This window comes from Mauremys mutica, chromosome 11, assembly GCF_020497125.1.
Source record: "Mauremys mutica isolate MM-2020 ecotype Southern chromosome 11, ASM2049712v1, whole genome shotgun sequence".
Classification (NCBI taxonomy): Eukaryota; Metazoa; Chordata; order Testudines; family Geoemydidae; genus Mauremys; species Mauremys mutica.
This window is the reverse complement of record NC_059082.1, coordinates 19,977,266-19,990,419: the sequence shown is the minus strand read 5'-3', so window position 1 is coordinate 19,990,419 and position 13,154 is coordinate 19,977,266. Positions and strand designations below refer to the sequence as shown.

Sequence of the window (13,154 nt, the reverse complement as noted above, 5' to 3'; positions counted from 1 at the left end):
GGTAGCACATAAAAGTCACAACCTGGTTGGGTCTCTTCTGCAAGACCCTGTACAAAACATTATAAAAGGTAGTCCTTGCTCTAAGAGGGCAATGTAACAAAGACAATACGATATGTGCAGTTCTCAGCCATTCAGTAGCAGTGACCACAATTTGCCACCTGCCTAGTGACTACCAGCTTGCAGTGTCCTTTGTGTGTTGAAGCAGAGGTTAGTTTTGAATAGGGAGCTGAAGGAAGATAGTGGCGGCTTTGCAGATTCAGACTGGGAGCTTTTCCCACTCATAATGGGGGCAGCATGGGAGAAGGCATGTAAGTGCTTGTCAGAGAAGCAGGAGATTGAGGCTGACATCATGGGCAGCGTGAAAGTGTGGATCAACCTTGCTATGATAGGTTGGAGAGGTGGGCAGGGGGATAAACTGCAGAGGGCTTTGAAAGTAAGGACAAGAAGTTTGTGCCTGATGCAATGGAGATGGGAGAACCAATGGAGAAACTTAAAGATGGGAGAGAGGCAACAAACTCAGAGCAATAAGCCAAGATGATCTTCACAGCCATGTTTTAATCGACTTTAGGAAGACGAGGTTGCAGGCAGGGCCGGCTCTAGGTTTTTTGCCGCCCCAAGCAAAATAAAATTTGGCTGCCCCCACCCCAGCCCTGGGCTCTCCCCCCGTCACCTGCACCCCCTGCTGCCCCAGCTCTGGGCCTCCCCCTTCCCGCATCCCCCTGCCGCCCCAGCCCTGGGCTCTCCCCCCGCCACCTGCACCCCCTGGCACCCCAGGCCTGGGCTCACACACACCCCATGCTGCACCAGCTCTGGGCACCCCCCTTCTCCCCCACCAGTGTCCCCCCAACCCCTGCCACCCCAGCCCTGGGCTCTGCCCCCTCCACCCACACCCCCCTGCCACCCCAGCCCTGGGCTCTTCCCCTCCCTCCCCCACTGCACCCTCCTTCTGCCCCAGTCCTGGGTCACTGGTGACTTGTTCCCAGGGCAGGTCATTCAGCAGGAATTTTGGATGTGCACAGAACTTTGGGCTGGTCTACACTAAGGGGAAAAATCGATATAAGATACGCAACTTCAGCTACGTGAATAACGTAGCTGAAGTCGAAGTATCTTATATCGATAACTTACCCGTCCTCACGGCGCGGGATCGATCTCCGGGGCTCTCCATATCGACGCCGCCACCGCCGTTCGCGGTGGTGGAGTTCCGGAATCGATATAAACGCGTTCAGGGATCGATATATCGCGTCTAGATGAGATGCGATATATCGATCCCTGAAAAATCGATCGCTACCCGCCGATACGGCGGGTAGTGTAGACATAGCCACAGACAAGATTGGTTCCCATATGGTTACAGAACTGCAGTAAAGTGGAACAATTTTCAGCTTGTGTGATTGGAGGATATCTGGATGCATATTATAAGACTGTCCTCCATAAATGAGGAAAAGTCAAGGTGCCTTTATTTTTCTTTTGTTCTACTCTTTGTTTCTATGGGGAATTTGCCAGTGCAATATTACTGTCTTCCTTTTAAACAACTTAAAAAAAAAAGGCAATGGCTGTTGAAAATAGCAATTCTAGTCCTAAAAACCACTGGGAAGCATTTCTTGCTGAATTTTATCTACTTTTTCTACAGCAAGTTACAGTGGATCAGTATATTTGATTTGGGAGAAATAAAGTAACAGCTGCCCAAACTGAGCTTAAGCACTCCTGAATTTTGAGGTGTTCAAATCTGGAAGGCAGGTGCTAGATTCCCTTTCTGAATATTAGCTAAATCTGGAAAGGAAAAGTCAATTTCTGCTTCCATGGCTCAGAAGTAGAAATCCTCCTACGTGCCTGGTACTGTATTTAAAGCTGCCCAGGTCCAGTAGAGCCTCCCCTCCCTTACTTTTCATTTTAAATTCTAGTGGGATCCACATACCTCCTTTGCTAGGCTTCAGATAGAGAGGGGCACTGTCCATTTAGTCCACCCAATTCCTTCTCTGGGGGCTGCAAGGTGAGGTCACACCAGTATCCCTAATCCAGTCTGGGGATGTTTTCTGATGGGGATATCTGGGCCAAAGCCTTCTACTCCTTGGGCACACGTGTTCCCCATTCACAGTGCCAACCCGCTCTAGCAGTGAGCTCTCCATTCACAGCAAGCCGCAGCATGAGGTTTCAGCTACCATACTCCCTCCCCCTCCCTTTCCTGTTGATAGTGGCCAAGGGAATGCTGGGAAATGTAGTTCTTTCCCTGCTCCAGGGCTGGTTCTATAGGCAGGGAGCTAATCAAGGAACTAACAGCTCCCAGGACCCCCTGTTGGTTCTCAGCTCCCAGGCTCATCCCTGCTAGCTGCCGCCCCTGCAAATGGGCTGCCCCAAGCAGCTGTTTGCTTTGCTGGTGCCTAGAGCTGCCCCTGGTTGCAGGCACCAAAGGCAGACAGCAGGAGATTAGAGCAGTGAAAGCATGCAATGATCAGGGCTTGGACCAGAGTCTTGGCAGCATGGGCAGGAAGAAAAGGTTGGATCTTGGAGCTGTTGTGCAGAAAGAAGTAGCAAGATTTAGACCTGGGCCTGTAACCGTGGTTCAAAGCCGAAGACAAAGCCAAAGATAAAGCCAAGATGACGGGCTTGAGCAACAAGGAGGATGGTGGTATTGCTTTATGTGATAAGGAAAGGAGAGGGCTTTTGGAGAAACATCAGGCAGGGCCGGCTTTAGGCCAATTCCACCAATTCCCCCGAATCAGGCCCCACGCCCAGTGAGACTCTCTTCCCTGGCTAGAGGCGCCTTTTTAATTTTTACTCACCTGGCGGCGCTCCGGGTCTTCTGCGGCACTTCGGGGGTGGGTCCTTCGCTTGCTCTGGGTCTTCGGCAGCACTTTGGCGGTGGGTCCTTCAGTGCCGCCAAAGACCTGGAGTGAGTGAAGGACCCGCCGCCGAAGACTCGGAGCACTGCCCGGTGAGTACAAGTCCCATGTGTTTTTATATATATATAATTTTTTTTTTAATAGTCATCCCTGCCGGGGCCCTGTTGAAACTGTTTGAATTGGGCCCCACACTTCCTAAAGCCGGCCCTGACATCAGGCACTCGGGTTCTGGCCATGTTAGGTTTCAGTTGATGAGTGGACATCTGCAAGGAGATGTCAGAAAGATAGGCTGAGATTGTACGTGTCCCTATGATTTCTCTGCTGTGTTGGTCAGGGCATATGGAGGGGTGAAGCTAAGTCTTTGACAATTCCCCACCCACTCCCTGCCCAGCTGCTGTGGAGAATGAGCTTGTGCTTACTCTTGTGCACCCACACCAGAGTCTGCACAACCCTTGGAGAAGCATTCTTATGTGCCCTTATTCCCATGTGCAGGCATATAGTCCAAGCAATAATCTAGCCCCTCTATTTTTAATAATGTAGCTAAGTGCAGAGCTCCAGGTACACCCTTCACACATTCAAATTCCAAGTTGCACTTGTGTTTATTTCAGATTGTGAGGCTGCTCTAAGTTAGGTCAGATAGAATTTCGGCTCCCAATAGGACCAGAATCAGGAGAGCAGAAATGTGGCTAAGAGTTACCTTTCCCCCCCCACCAGCCACCTCTCTAGAGCTGCACTGAACATAAACTTGGAACAGCTGAGGCTGGAGCTCAACATCAGCACAATATTTAGAGAGCAGAACTTGCTCATTTCACTTACTGTCTCCTTACTTGGTAATGCTCACTCAGTTTACATGCATAATTTAAAATCAGGCTATTTGGAGAAGGGAGAATAAGGCTGAATTCAGTTCTCAGTTACACCTGTACAAATGGGAGTGCACTAGAAGCAGGAAAACTTGGTCTGCTATATATTGTGTGTATAGGGTTGTTTGTTTTTTTTTAAATAAAGTCTGTGTGTGTCCAAAAGAATGCCATGCACAATTAATCTTGTTTAGGGGGTCAGTCCCTATAGCATATATTCATCCTTACAGCAGAAGAGCAATAGTCAGGTTACTAGAAAACACCATACTGACCTTTCATTGGAAGTAATCAGAGTAGAAGGATTCTTTAAGTATTGCTTGAATCGGAGCTCAAAAGCCTGCCCGATGGTATTTATTACATCCTGAGCCATTCCATTGGGACATTCCAATATATGGCATGCTACAAAGTGATGCAAAAATGTTTTTAAAACATTATTATGTATTATTTGCATTATAGCGGCAAGGACCCTATTGTGCTTGGCGTTGTATAAACAGAGAACAAAAAGACACTTTCATAAAACATGTTCACTTAGCTTATAAGAAAATATTCAGAGAAAGTTCTTATATCAGTAAATCCAGAGATGACGTATAGAGAAAATAGCTATGTAATTTGAGGAGACCATGTTGATTTCGCTTTTGATGTGTTAAGAAAACCACCTTGCATGTGTTTTAATTTTAATATACAACTTGACAAAAGAATCTAAACCTGTGTCTATGTTTTCTGCTTTGTTTTTCTTGTATTGTCCCTTGTCTCTCTTCCTCTCATAGTGACTGCTATGCATTGAGTCAGATTTTCCAATATCATTCATTTAAACCAAAAGTCCAAAATAAGACTTCAGCATGTTAGGCATCTACTGGGCACAGAGGTCTTCTGAAAATCTGTCCCTTATTTAGATGCTTAAAGGGAAACTGAAATCTTTGAAAATCTGCCTCCAATTTTGTGTGCTATGTATTTAAAATCTGGCCATGATCTCCTGAAAATCTGGCAGTAGGTCTCAAAGCAGCAACTCTTTTACAGCTCAGTCACTAGATGGCACTGTGAGATCACTCTGGCCAGTACAGTACACTGCATCCTACACAGAGAACTGTAGACCATGACTGCCTCAGCTGCTACCAGCCTGCGGCCTAAAATGCAAGCCTCAATCTAAAGTCTACTTTCCAAATGGTAGTATAATTCACTAGTGCAATACAAACACATGCACTGATTTTACAGTGGTTTTTAATATGTTACTGCATTCATACCTGAATGCTTAATACTAAATGTCACTGAAACCACAAATGAATAGATTTTGGAGTGCCGTAATTCACTGACTTAGTCATTTTCTCATGTATCAGAATAAAGATGACATAGCTACGAAATGAGGGTCATAAATATCAGCCCAACCTTCCCTGGAAACGATTCCTTAACCATAGAAGACATCTCAGTCAGTTGTTTTACATACTGTGATCACATAGACTTAGTAGTCATAAGCAGTGATGATACCCAGAACCTCCAGCTCTAATAAACAGTTTCCTGCTACCTGAACTAAAGGGAAATTATCTAGAGTAGTGTTAGAGGTTTTATCTTCTATAGGCCAGCCACTGACGGGACAAATGCTCTTACATAAACCTGAGCAAGTCTCACCAGTCCATCTGCTGGTCGGCTGCTGTACACATTAGATGCTAGTCAGTACATTGAAGAAGGAAATAAAATTACTCTGACCACTCCAATCCCTCGTCTCGTCCAACTGTCTGCTTTTGCTCTGCCTGTGAGATGCTCCTGCACAGTTGTGCTAGTCAGTGTTTTGCCTGTTGCAATGCCACCAGAATGGGGCTTTTTTTCTAAATCACAGTATTATTTTGTTAGCAATGGTCATCAGTTGCTGGCTGGCTCCAAAATTTTACTGATGTGACCTGCTGTTCACTGTATAACTGTTCTTAAATAAGTAATGCAAAGGATGCAATGATGATCTCCACGGATGAGGCAGCAGACTGGTATTTAAACAGACTAGGTGAATAAAAGTGAATGCACCTGAATTGCATGGGCTGTAATTCCATTGAGGGATTTGGGGAACATCAGAAATTACGAGACAAAAATCACCAAAACTTTTTCCTCTCCTTGAAACTTCAGCTGGAGCAGCTTAGTTTGTAACGGTGCAGGCATAAATTCCCTTCCTCTCAGCCAGCACAGAGGTTGTGTGCAGGGCTGCCAGTCCTGCTTGGGAAGCTGGGACAGCGGCAGAATGCAAGTGTCTTCTCATGCGTGGAGTTTGATAGTTAACAGGAGTTAAGCCACGCCTGAAGATTCTCATTGTGGTGCATGAGTAATCCAGACAACACTATCACCCCATTGACCAAATAGTGAAATTATACTACAACCCTGAAATGGACAGAATATCAAGCTGTTCTGTATCACAGGCACATGAAAGCTCATGTAATTGTGCAGTAGAGATAGGACAAAATACTTTAATCTGAAAATATTTTCATACCTCGCTGATTAACAGGATCTTTAGCTACATATGCAACATAGTCTGTTGTATCCTAAAAACAACAAAAACAAACAAATGTCTTTCAAGTGAGTCATTAAAGCACCATTGTCAACAAACTAAATAGTGTAAATGAGCACAGAAGGATAAATTCAGGCTCTCCCTTCAGCTTCAGAAATGATACTTACTTAGATGCTTAGGAAAAGCAAACAGTAGTCAGCCTAGTGCATAGAAAGGAACAGTAATTTGTTTTGCATATTGAAGTGCTAATTCCCCTCCTCCGGCCAAAAATGCAGGAATTTCTTTATTTGACATTCTTTGTATATTAAATAAATTATACTCTGCATTCTCAATTCTGTTATAGAAGAAGCAGTCGTTCAAATAATCAGTCAATGGACAAAGTTGTCCTCTTCACTTGTTATGCAGGGTTCTAAAGTGTATTAGACCTAATCCAGGAGAGCGGCGTGCTCTCCGCTTCAATGGAAGTCAGTTAGCTCACTACCTATGGGAGTTCAAGAGCAGAACACAAACTAGTGAGCCAAGCACTGCAGATGGCAGATTAGAATTTTGCCCATTATGCAGATTTTTTTTTAAAAAGAACATCTCCAAGAAGAACTAAAATATGAAATTCAATGGGCTGAAGTCTGATCTCTGTTACACCACTGCGTAAATCCCAGGTAACTCCACTGAAGTCAAGTGGAGTTAGTCTGGATTAACACCGGTGTCACTGAGATGAGAAGACAGGCCTAAGTATTCAGTCTGGTTGTTCCAGACTCTGGTCACGACTAATATTGAAACGTTATTTTTTAGTACAAAACCAGCAAACGGTGACTGACATAGCAAAAATAAAACACATAGCGAATGTACAAAAGCAAAAGAGCCAGCTGATAATTCAGTGTTGCAGTAAAATGGTGATGTAATGAATAGCATTATTTTAATAATTAAAGATGCATTTTGTTATCTTGGATCCTTAAGGCAAGGGTAGAGAGAGTGCACTTTGCAGTTCAAGGCATGGCTCTCTACAGAAGATGCAATCAACTGGCAGGAAATAAAAGCCCTTGTTTGTAATGCCACAAGAATAATCATTTAATATTGCTCAATCAATTATGAAAGAAGTAGATCTTGGGGCCAGCATAACTTGTCGATGTTTATTTTAAAAAGCACCCAAATTAACTGTTGTGGATGCAAATGAAGCCAACATTTTCTTATTAAATAAATTTTGTGAATTCAGTTTCCTCAATTTCTTTCTCAGATTTTTAAAAACTCAGACATAGTCTGGAGTACATTTTCAATACGAATTAGATGTGCAACCACAGTTAGCAACTACCCCTTTACCCCGCTATAACACGACCTGATATAACACGGGTTCGCGTATAGCATGATAGCAGTGGGGCTCCAGCGGTGCTTTAAAGGGCCCGGGGCTCCGGCTGCTTCGGGGAGCCCCGGGCCCTTTAAATCACCGCTGGAACCCTGCCACCGCTACCCCGGGGCTGCGGCAGTGGGGCTTGGCTGTCAATTTAAGGGGCCCGGGCTCCCCATGGCGGCTGGAGCCTGGAGCTTTTTAAATCACCGCCGGAGCCCTGCCACTGCTATCCTGGGGCTGCGGCAGCAGGGCTCAGGCAGCGCTTTAAAGGGTCCAGGGCTCCGGCTGCTGCGGAGAGCCCAGGGTCCTTTAAATCATCGCTGGAGCCCTGCCACCGCTACCCCGGGGCTGCGGCAGCATGGCTTGCTGGCGATTTAAAGGATCTGGGGTTCCGGCTCAGGCAAGGTAATATTCCTATTCTCATACCTCCACTATTATCTTATCAGATAGGTGGTACAAGCAGAATTTCAAGGGCCAGATCTGCTCTAGAAAAACTGTGCTCATTGCCACACCAAAGGCGAGGGGCAAGGATGGCTTCAAAGGCACCTGGTGGCAGCCAGAGGCCAGTTTGGCTTCCAGACATGGAGTAGCCTCAAGGTTCAGTTACCACTGTAGTAGTAGCAGCACCCTTAGGTCTACTCTGCTCGTCCAGGATTGCCAGAGCACGGCCTTCCCTGGCCACACCGCTCCAACCCCAGAAATGCCCTTACACCAAGGGGGCTAGGAGCAGGTCACAGAGTGCGAGCTCTGTTGGCTTTATACCACCCAGGGATTCTCTACACAAGGGGAATGCCCAGCTGCCCACTTAGGGCAGCCTTCCATCTGCTTCATATTGCCTGATCAGTTTACATTTTCAAAGCCAAAAGGGAGAGAATGGACATTTTTGAATGAAAGATGAGATTCTGGTTTACAATTCAACAGTTCTGAGAAGGCAGGTCGGGAACTTCTCCTTTCTCTGTCTCATAATGCAAGAGACAGGGGACAGTCAATGCAATTGAAAGGCCGCAAATTCAAAACTGATCAAAGGAAATATTTGTCCACATAATTCAGTTACATTGTGGAACTCATTGCCACAGGATGCTGCTGAAGCAAAGAATATAATGATTAAAAGAGACATGTATATAGATAACAAGAATATCTAGTTATAATAAATATTTTAAAAGAAGTTTAGGAAAGGATATAAATCCTCTTTTGCTTAAGGACCTAAGCCAAACTGTAACTATTAGGGATTTGGAGAAAACCTCCCTCTCCCGGGCTGCACAGATTGTCCCATTGCTGCCTACTACAGGGTATTTTGCAACTTCCTCTGAAGCCTTTGGTGCTGGCCACAGCTGATGACAGGAGATTGGACTGGATGGACCACAGATCTGATCCAATTTGACAATTTCTATGTTCATACATTCCCATTTCTAGGTCCCCCAAATCAGGGCAGGGGGAACCATGGCTGCTGGCTTCATAGAACCCAAGGGCAGGTTGAGCTCATTTTGAAGACAGAGAAAAAAGATAAAGACATATTTAGTGTCCTATATATGCAGCAAGTCTACGGCAGAGCCAGGAATAGCACCTAAGAGTCCAAAATCTCAGTCCTGTGCTCTAACCACTTTCCTTGTCCTACGTGTAATGACTCAGAAATGTTAAGTACGGTGGTAAGTGCAATTTAACTGGAGATAGGAGGGGATGAAGTAGAGTAATTGCAGGTACTTTTAGTCTTGTAATTAATCCTTATGCTTACAGAAATATATCTTACACATCTATACTTACTGGATCACCTCCCGAGGCAAATGAGATGGACTGCATGTGGTGGTTGGCAATAATCTGAGAAATACAAGCAGTCAGTTAAGAGTGTCCATGTGCTGTACATATAGAAAATACCAGCTAACCCTGCAGAAAAAGTAATACAAGGCCTAGCTCATGAAAACCTGATCCGATAATATGCGCATCATACAATTTTCTTATGAGGGAACTTAAAGATGGGAATACACCCAGAAACATCAGATTCACATACAGTACAGCACGATCTTTGACTTCTTAATCCCCAGCAGCCATTAGGGATTTTTCAAAATGAATTCAGCTGTTGATTTTTTTTTATATGATTAATAAACTAAATATTGGGAACTTGGGGCTACGTGAGGAGAGAGAGAGAGGTGGCTTTACAAATCCGTGATTAAAGTTAAAAGCCAAATGAGTTCAGTTAAATGTCACTGACAGTTATTCATAAAGGCACACAAGAAGTCAGCTGATGGAAGAATATTTTCATGAACAGGGCTCTCCGGTGTTTGTGGTCTGATGATATTCACTCTCTACACTAGTACGGTTCTTTTATTTGTCATAAATCTCTCTAGCTGGATCAGGCATCAATTTTTCTTAGGTTCATGCATTACCTCATCGCAATGAACACACCGTTCTTTATTAGAACCAACTGCAATTGATTAAGCAAGCAGGCAAACAGTGAAATGTGGGGGAAATGAAAGAACTGAATACATTGGATTTTCAATTTACCAACATCCAGTAAATAGGGGCTAAAAAGAACAGCGAGACAGTGCCCTGAATTCCCATAATTCAAATTAACTGAGAAAGCATTAGTACATTTGGGGCCAGATTCTTTAGCTGGGATTTGGTCCCTTTGCACTCCTGAATGGTGCAATTTCCCTGGGGTAAAAAGAACTCTCCTGGTGTCCTGCACCATTGCCTCTCCCCGGGTAGGAGATATCCAGAGTGAGGGGACTGTGTGATGGAGCTCCACTTTGCCCACGACTATCTTTCAGTTGCACAGGATCAACTCTACTAAAGACGCTTTGGCAATGGCACAACTTAGATCTGCCTGGAAGCAGCTCTCCAATGTGTGACAGCCAGGGCTGGCCCCCAGAATCAGGGAGTTAGAATCTAGCTCCCAGACACCAGCTGTTCAGTGAAGCTCTGTATCAGAAAATACTAAAACAGCTGAAACCAGGACAAAAGGTTAAGCACAACTAAGGTGGTCATCTTACGGAGCTGTGTTGCTACTGTGATCCAAGAATAGACCTCAGCTCCAGGTCAGACCTCAGCCCCATAGGCATCTAGCCTCACATATCCTGCAGAATCAGCAAATGCATGTGATAAATAACTGATAATAAACACACAGTAGCACAGCCTTAAACCAGCTTTGGACAACTTTGCACTAGCCTGAGGGCTGCTTTAAGTTTTGCTAGCTGCCTATGGCCACAGTATCATTGAGGCCATACCTTGGGGTTTCCAGGAGGGGGTGCTGTGGGATTGCCCCTGGAAGTCAGGTAAGTCACTCTAGAGCAGCTTTGTTCCAGGGGAACTGCCAAACCTCCCTAACATTGGCCAGTCATATGACCCATTATTGTTATTAAATATTTATTTTTGGGAGTGAGAAGAGACTCCAATCTGCACTGCAGCCCTATTAGGCACCATACAAATGAACAGGCAGAGGTATACGCATACACCCACAGAGACACTGTTTGCCAAGTGCTTAGGGATGCTTCCAGATAAAAGACACTATTATAAACACAAAGTGCATGTGACAAATGTCAAATTTCTCCACCGCTTTCTCCCCTTTAAATTCAGAGGCCAACTCTGGCTAATCTTTACAAGGCTTATAATCTAAACCTGAATAGTTTTGCTTTCCCTCTCCAGCACCTGTTCATTCTTAAACCACAGCTATCTGCATCTAAAAGAGGAAGAAAACATATTAACACGGATGGAAGGAAACCTCAGAAAATAACTGACCTATAAAGATCCTACCTGCTGGGTATCAACATTCATCAAAGTAAGGCTGCTCATGGAGATGATCAGTTTTATATTCATGCCAGAAAACTGAAGGTTACTTTTGCCAAGCACAGAAGACAGAAATTTAACTGGAGGCTATAAACAAAAACAAAAAAACGTACTTTAAACTTCATGTATCACAGACAGCCTTATACCAGGGTCAAGTAGATTTTATAACCTATGATTATCATTTCCAGAATCTGTACAAAATAAAGACACAGATGATAAGATGTTGATCACACTCAGATGGGGCTTTTAAAGGTAAGAAATACAGGCTATGATTAAGGTTTCTTAATATCTGTATGCAACATTCCTGTACGTTAACAACAATAAACTAAAACTTTAAAATACAAAACACCAAAGAGTTCGTAAGTGATGAAGCTGAGTGAATAATTCATAACGAGTAATTTATCCATTTAATTCTGCTTCTTTTCTTGGGGACAAAATGTTTCTGAGTCAACGAGGAAATTCTCCAATGTATTTGTTTCCCAGGTTATAACAAGGATGTGGTCAGTGAGAGTTACTCTCCCTAGGACACTCCAGAGTTCCTGACAGAAACCTACAACTTCCAATTAACATAGTACAGCACAACATGGAGTGCTAATATCACTCCTCACTGAATCAATGAGTGATGGTGACCACTAGCCACTGTTATTCTGGTAGTTTTTACACTTTTAATCAGGGAAAATCAATTAACTCAGTCTCCTTACCAATAAAAAAACCTCTGTTTTGTTTTTCAACCAAAACCTGGTTGTGGCAAAGCACTGGGAATTGGGATAGCTGGGTGTGAACAGAAGTGTCTGGCAGGGTATTAACCTTTTAGGGCTCCAGGACACAGTACTATTATTGCTCATCAAATAATGAGTAGTTTTAAATAGTGTATTGTAAATACTCTGTTTATAACATGTAGCTGAACTGAACTTGCATGAATTCCATGGTGGGCTGAATCCTGCTAGGGTATCATCTAACCCATAAAAAGCAGCTATAAAAAGGAAAACATATCCCACTAATGCAATATTTACCTTCCGCTTTTTTATAGCTCCATTTGTTCCTGATACAGCTTCACACAGTCGACTTATTGCTTCCCTGCAGAATAGAAAAGACAGCACAAACTATTGACCATTTAACAAGCATCCGCTCCAAAAAGGTCAGGAGACTGGTGATTTATAGTTACAGGTCCACCCTTAAACACTTAAGGCTCCTAGCAGTTATTTTGGTTTGTTTTTACTGTCCACAGTACATGGTGAACATTTCACAGGAGTAGTAGTTGTGTCTGACTAGATTCCACAACTGTCCCAGCAAGTTACACTCCCATACCTGATGGCCAGGCAAGCTTGTTTGGGAGTATGCTGAACCTTACCATGACCAAACTCAAACTGGGATTCTCAGGGGCAGCTTCTACATTAGAAATTTTGAAGCCCTTTCCCAGGAGTGGTGGCATCAATCGTGCAAGAGCTGTTGTCAGCCGTGCTAGATTTGTCTAAGTAGGAAACTGCTCTCTGTAAATCTCAGATGAGCCCATCTCTGTTTAAGAACCGTGTGCATGAGTTGCAAAATTGCACTCTGGATTTCAAAGCCTCTCCCCTTCAAATGTGGGGTAGTTTGGATCTTGAGTTTTGATGTGGTACATGGTAGAAATAAGGGACAGAGGGGAAATCCAGAGCTGGCTTCTGCTTCTACTTGTCCTCTCTCAAGGTTTTTCAGCTCTGGGGTATCAGTTCAGATTTCTTTCTCTAATAGGAATTTCCCATGGTAAAATCCCTTTTCTCACTTTCAAGTATTCTCTTTAGGCACTTCCCATTTATGAAAGCAGAACGGAAGGGTATAACTCATAAATCACTTACAGTGCTTACTGGCCTACA

The 13,154-nt window shown here is 44.0% G+C and overlaps 1 protein-coding gene across 6 annotated transcripts in view; it reads right to left on the bottom strand.

Annotated features, from left to right (window-relative positions):
* Positions 1-13,154, bottom strand: part of SHC4 (SHC adaptor protein 4) — a 67,186-nt gene that overhangs the window by 12,173 nt on the left and 41,859 nt on the right. For all 6 annotated transcript variants that reach the window (XM_044979900.1, XM_044979899.1, XM_044979903.1 and 3 more), the window contains 5 exons: positions 12,315-12,378; positions 11,269-11,388; positions 9,283-9,336; positions 6,162-6,213; positions 3,967-4,093 (listed from right to left, as the gene is read on the bottom strand). In XM_044979900.1, the coding sequence (XP_044835835.1) occupies positions 3,967-4,093; positions 6,162-6,213; positions 9,283-9,336; positions 11,269-11,388; positions 12,315-12,378 (417 nt within the window). The remainder of the gene's footprint in view (positions 1-3,966; positions 4,094-6,161; positions 6,214-9,282; positions 9,337-11,268; positions 11,389-12,314; positions 12,379-13,154) is intronic.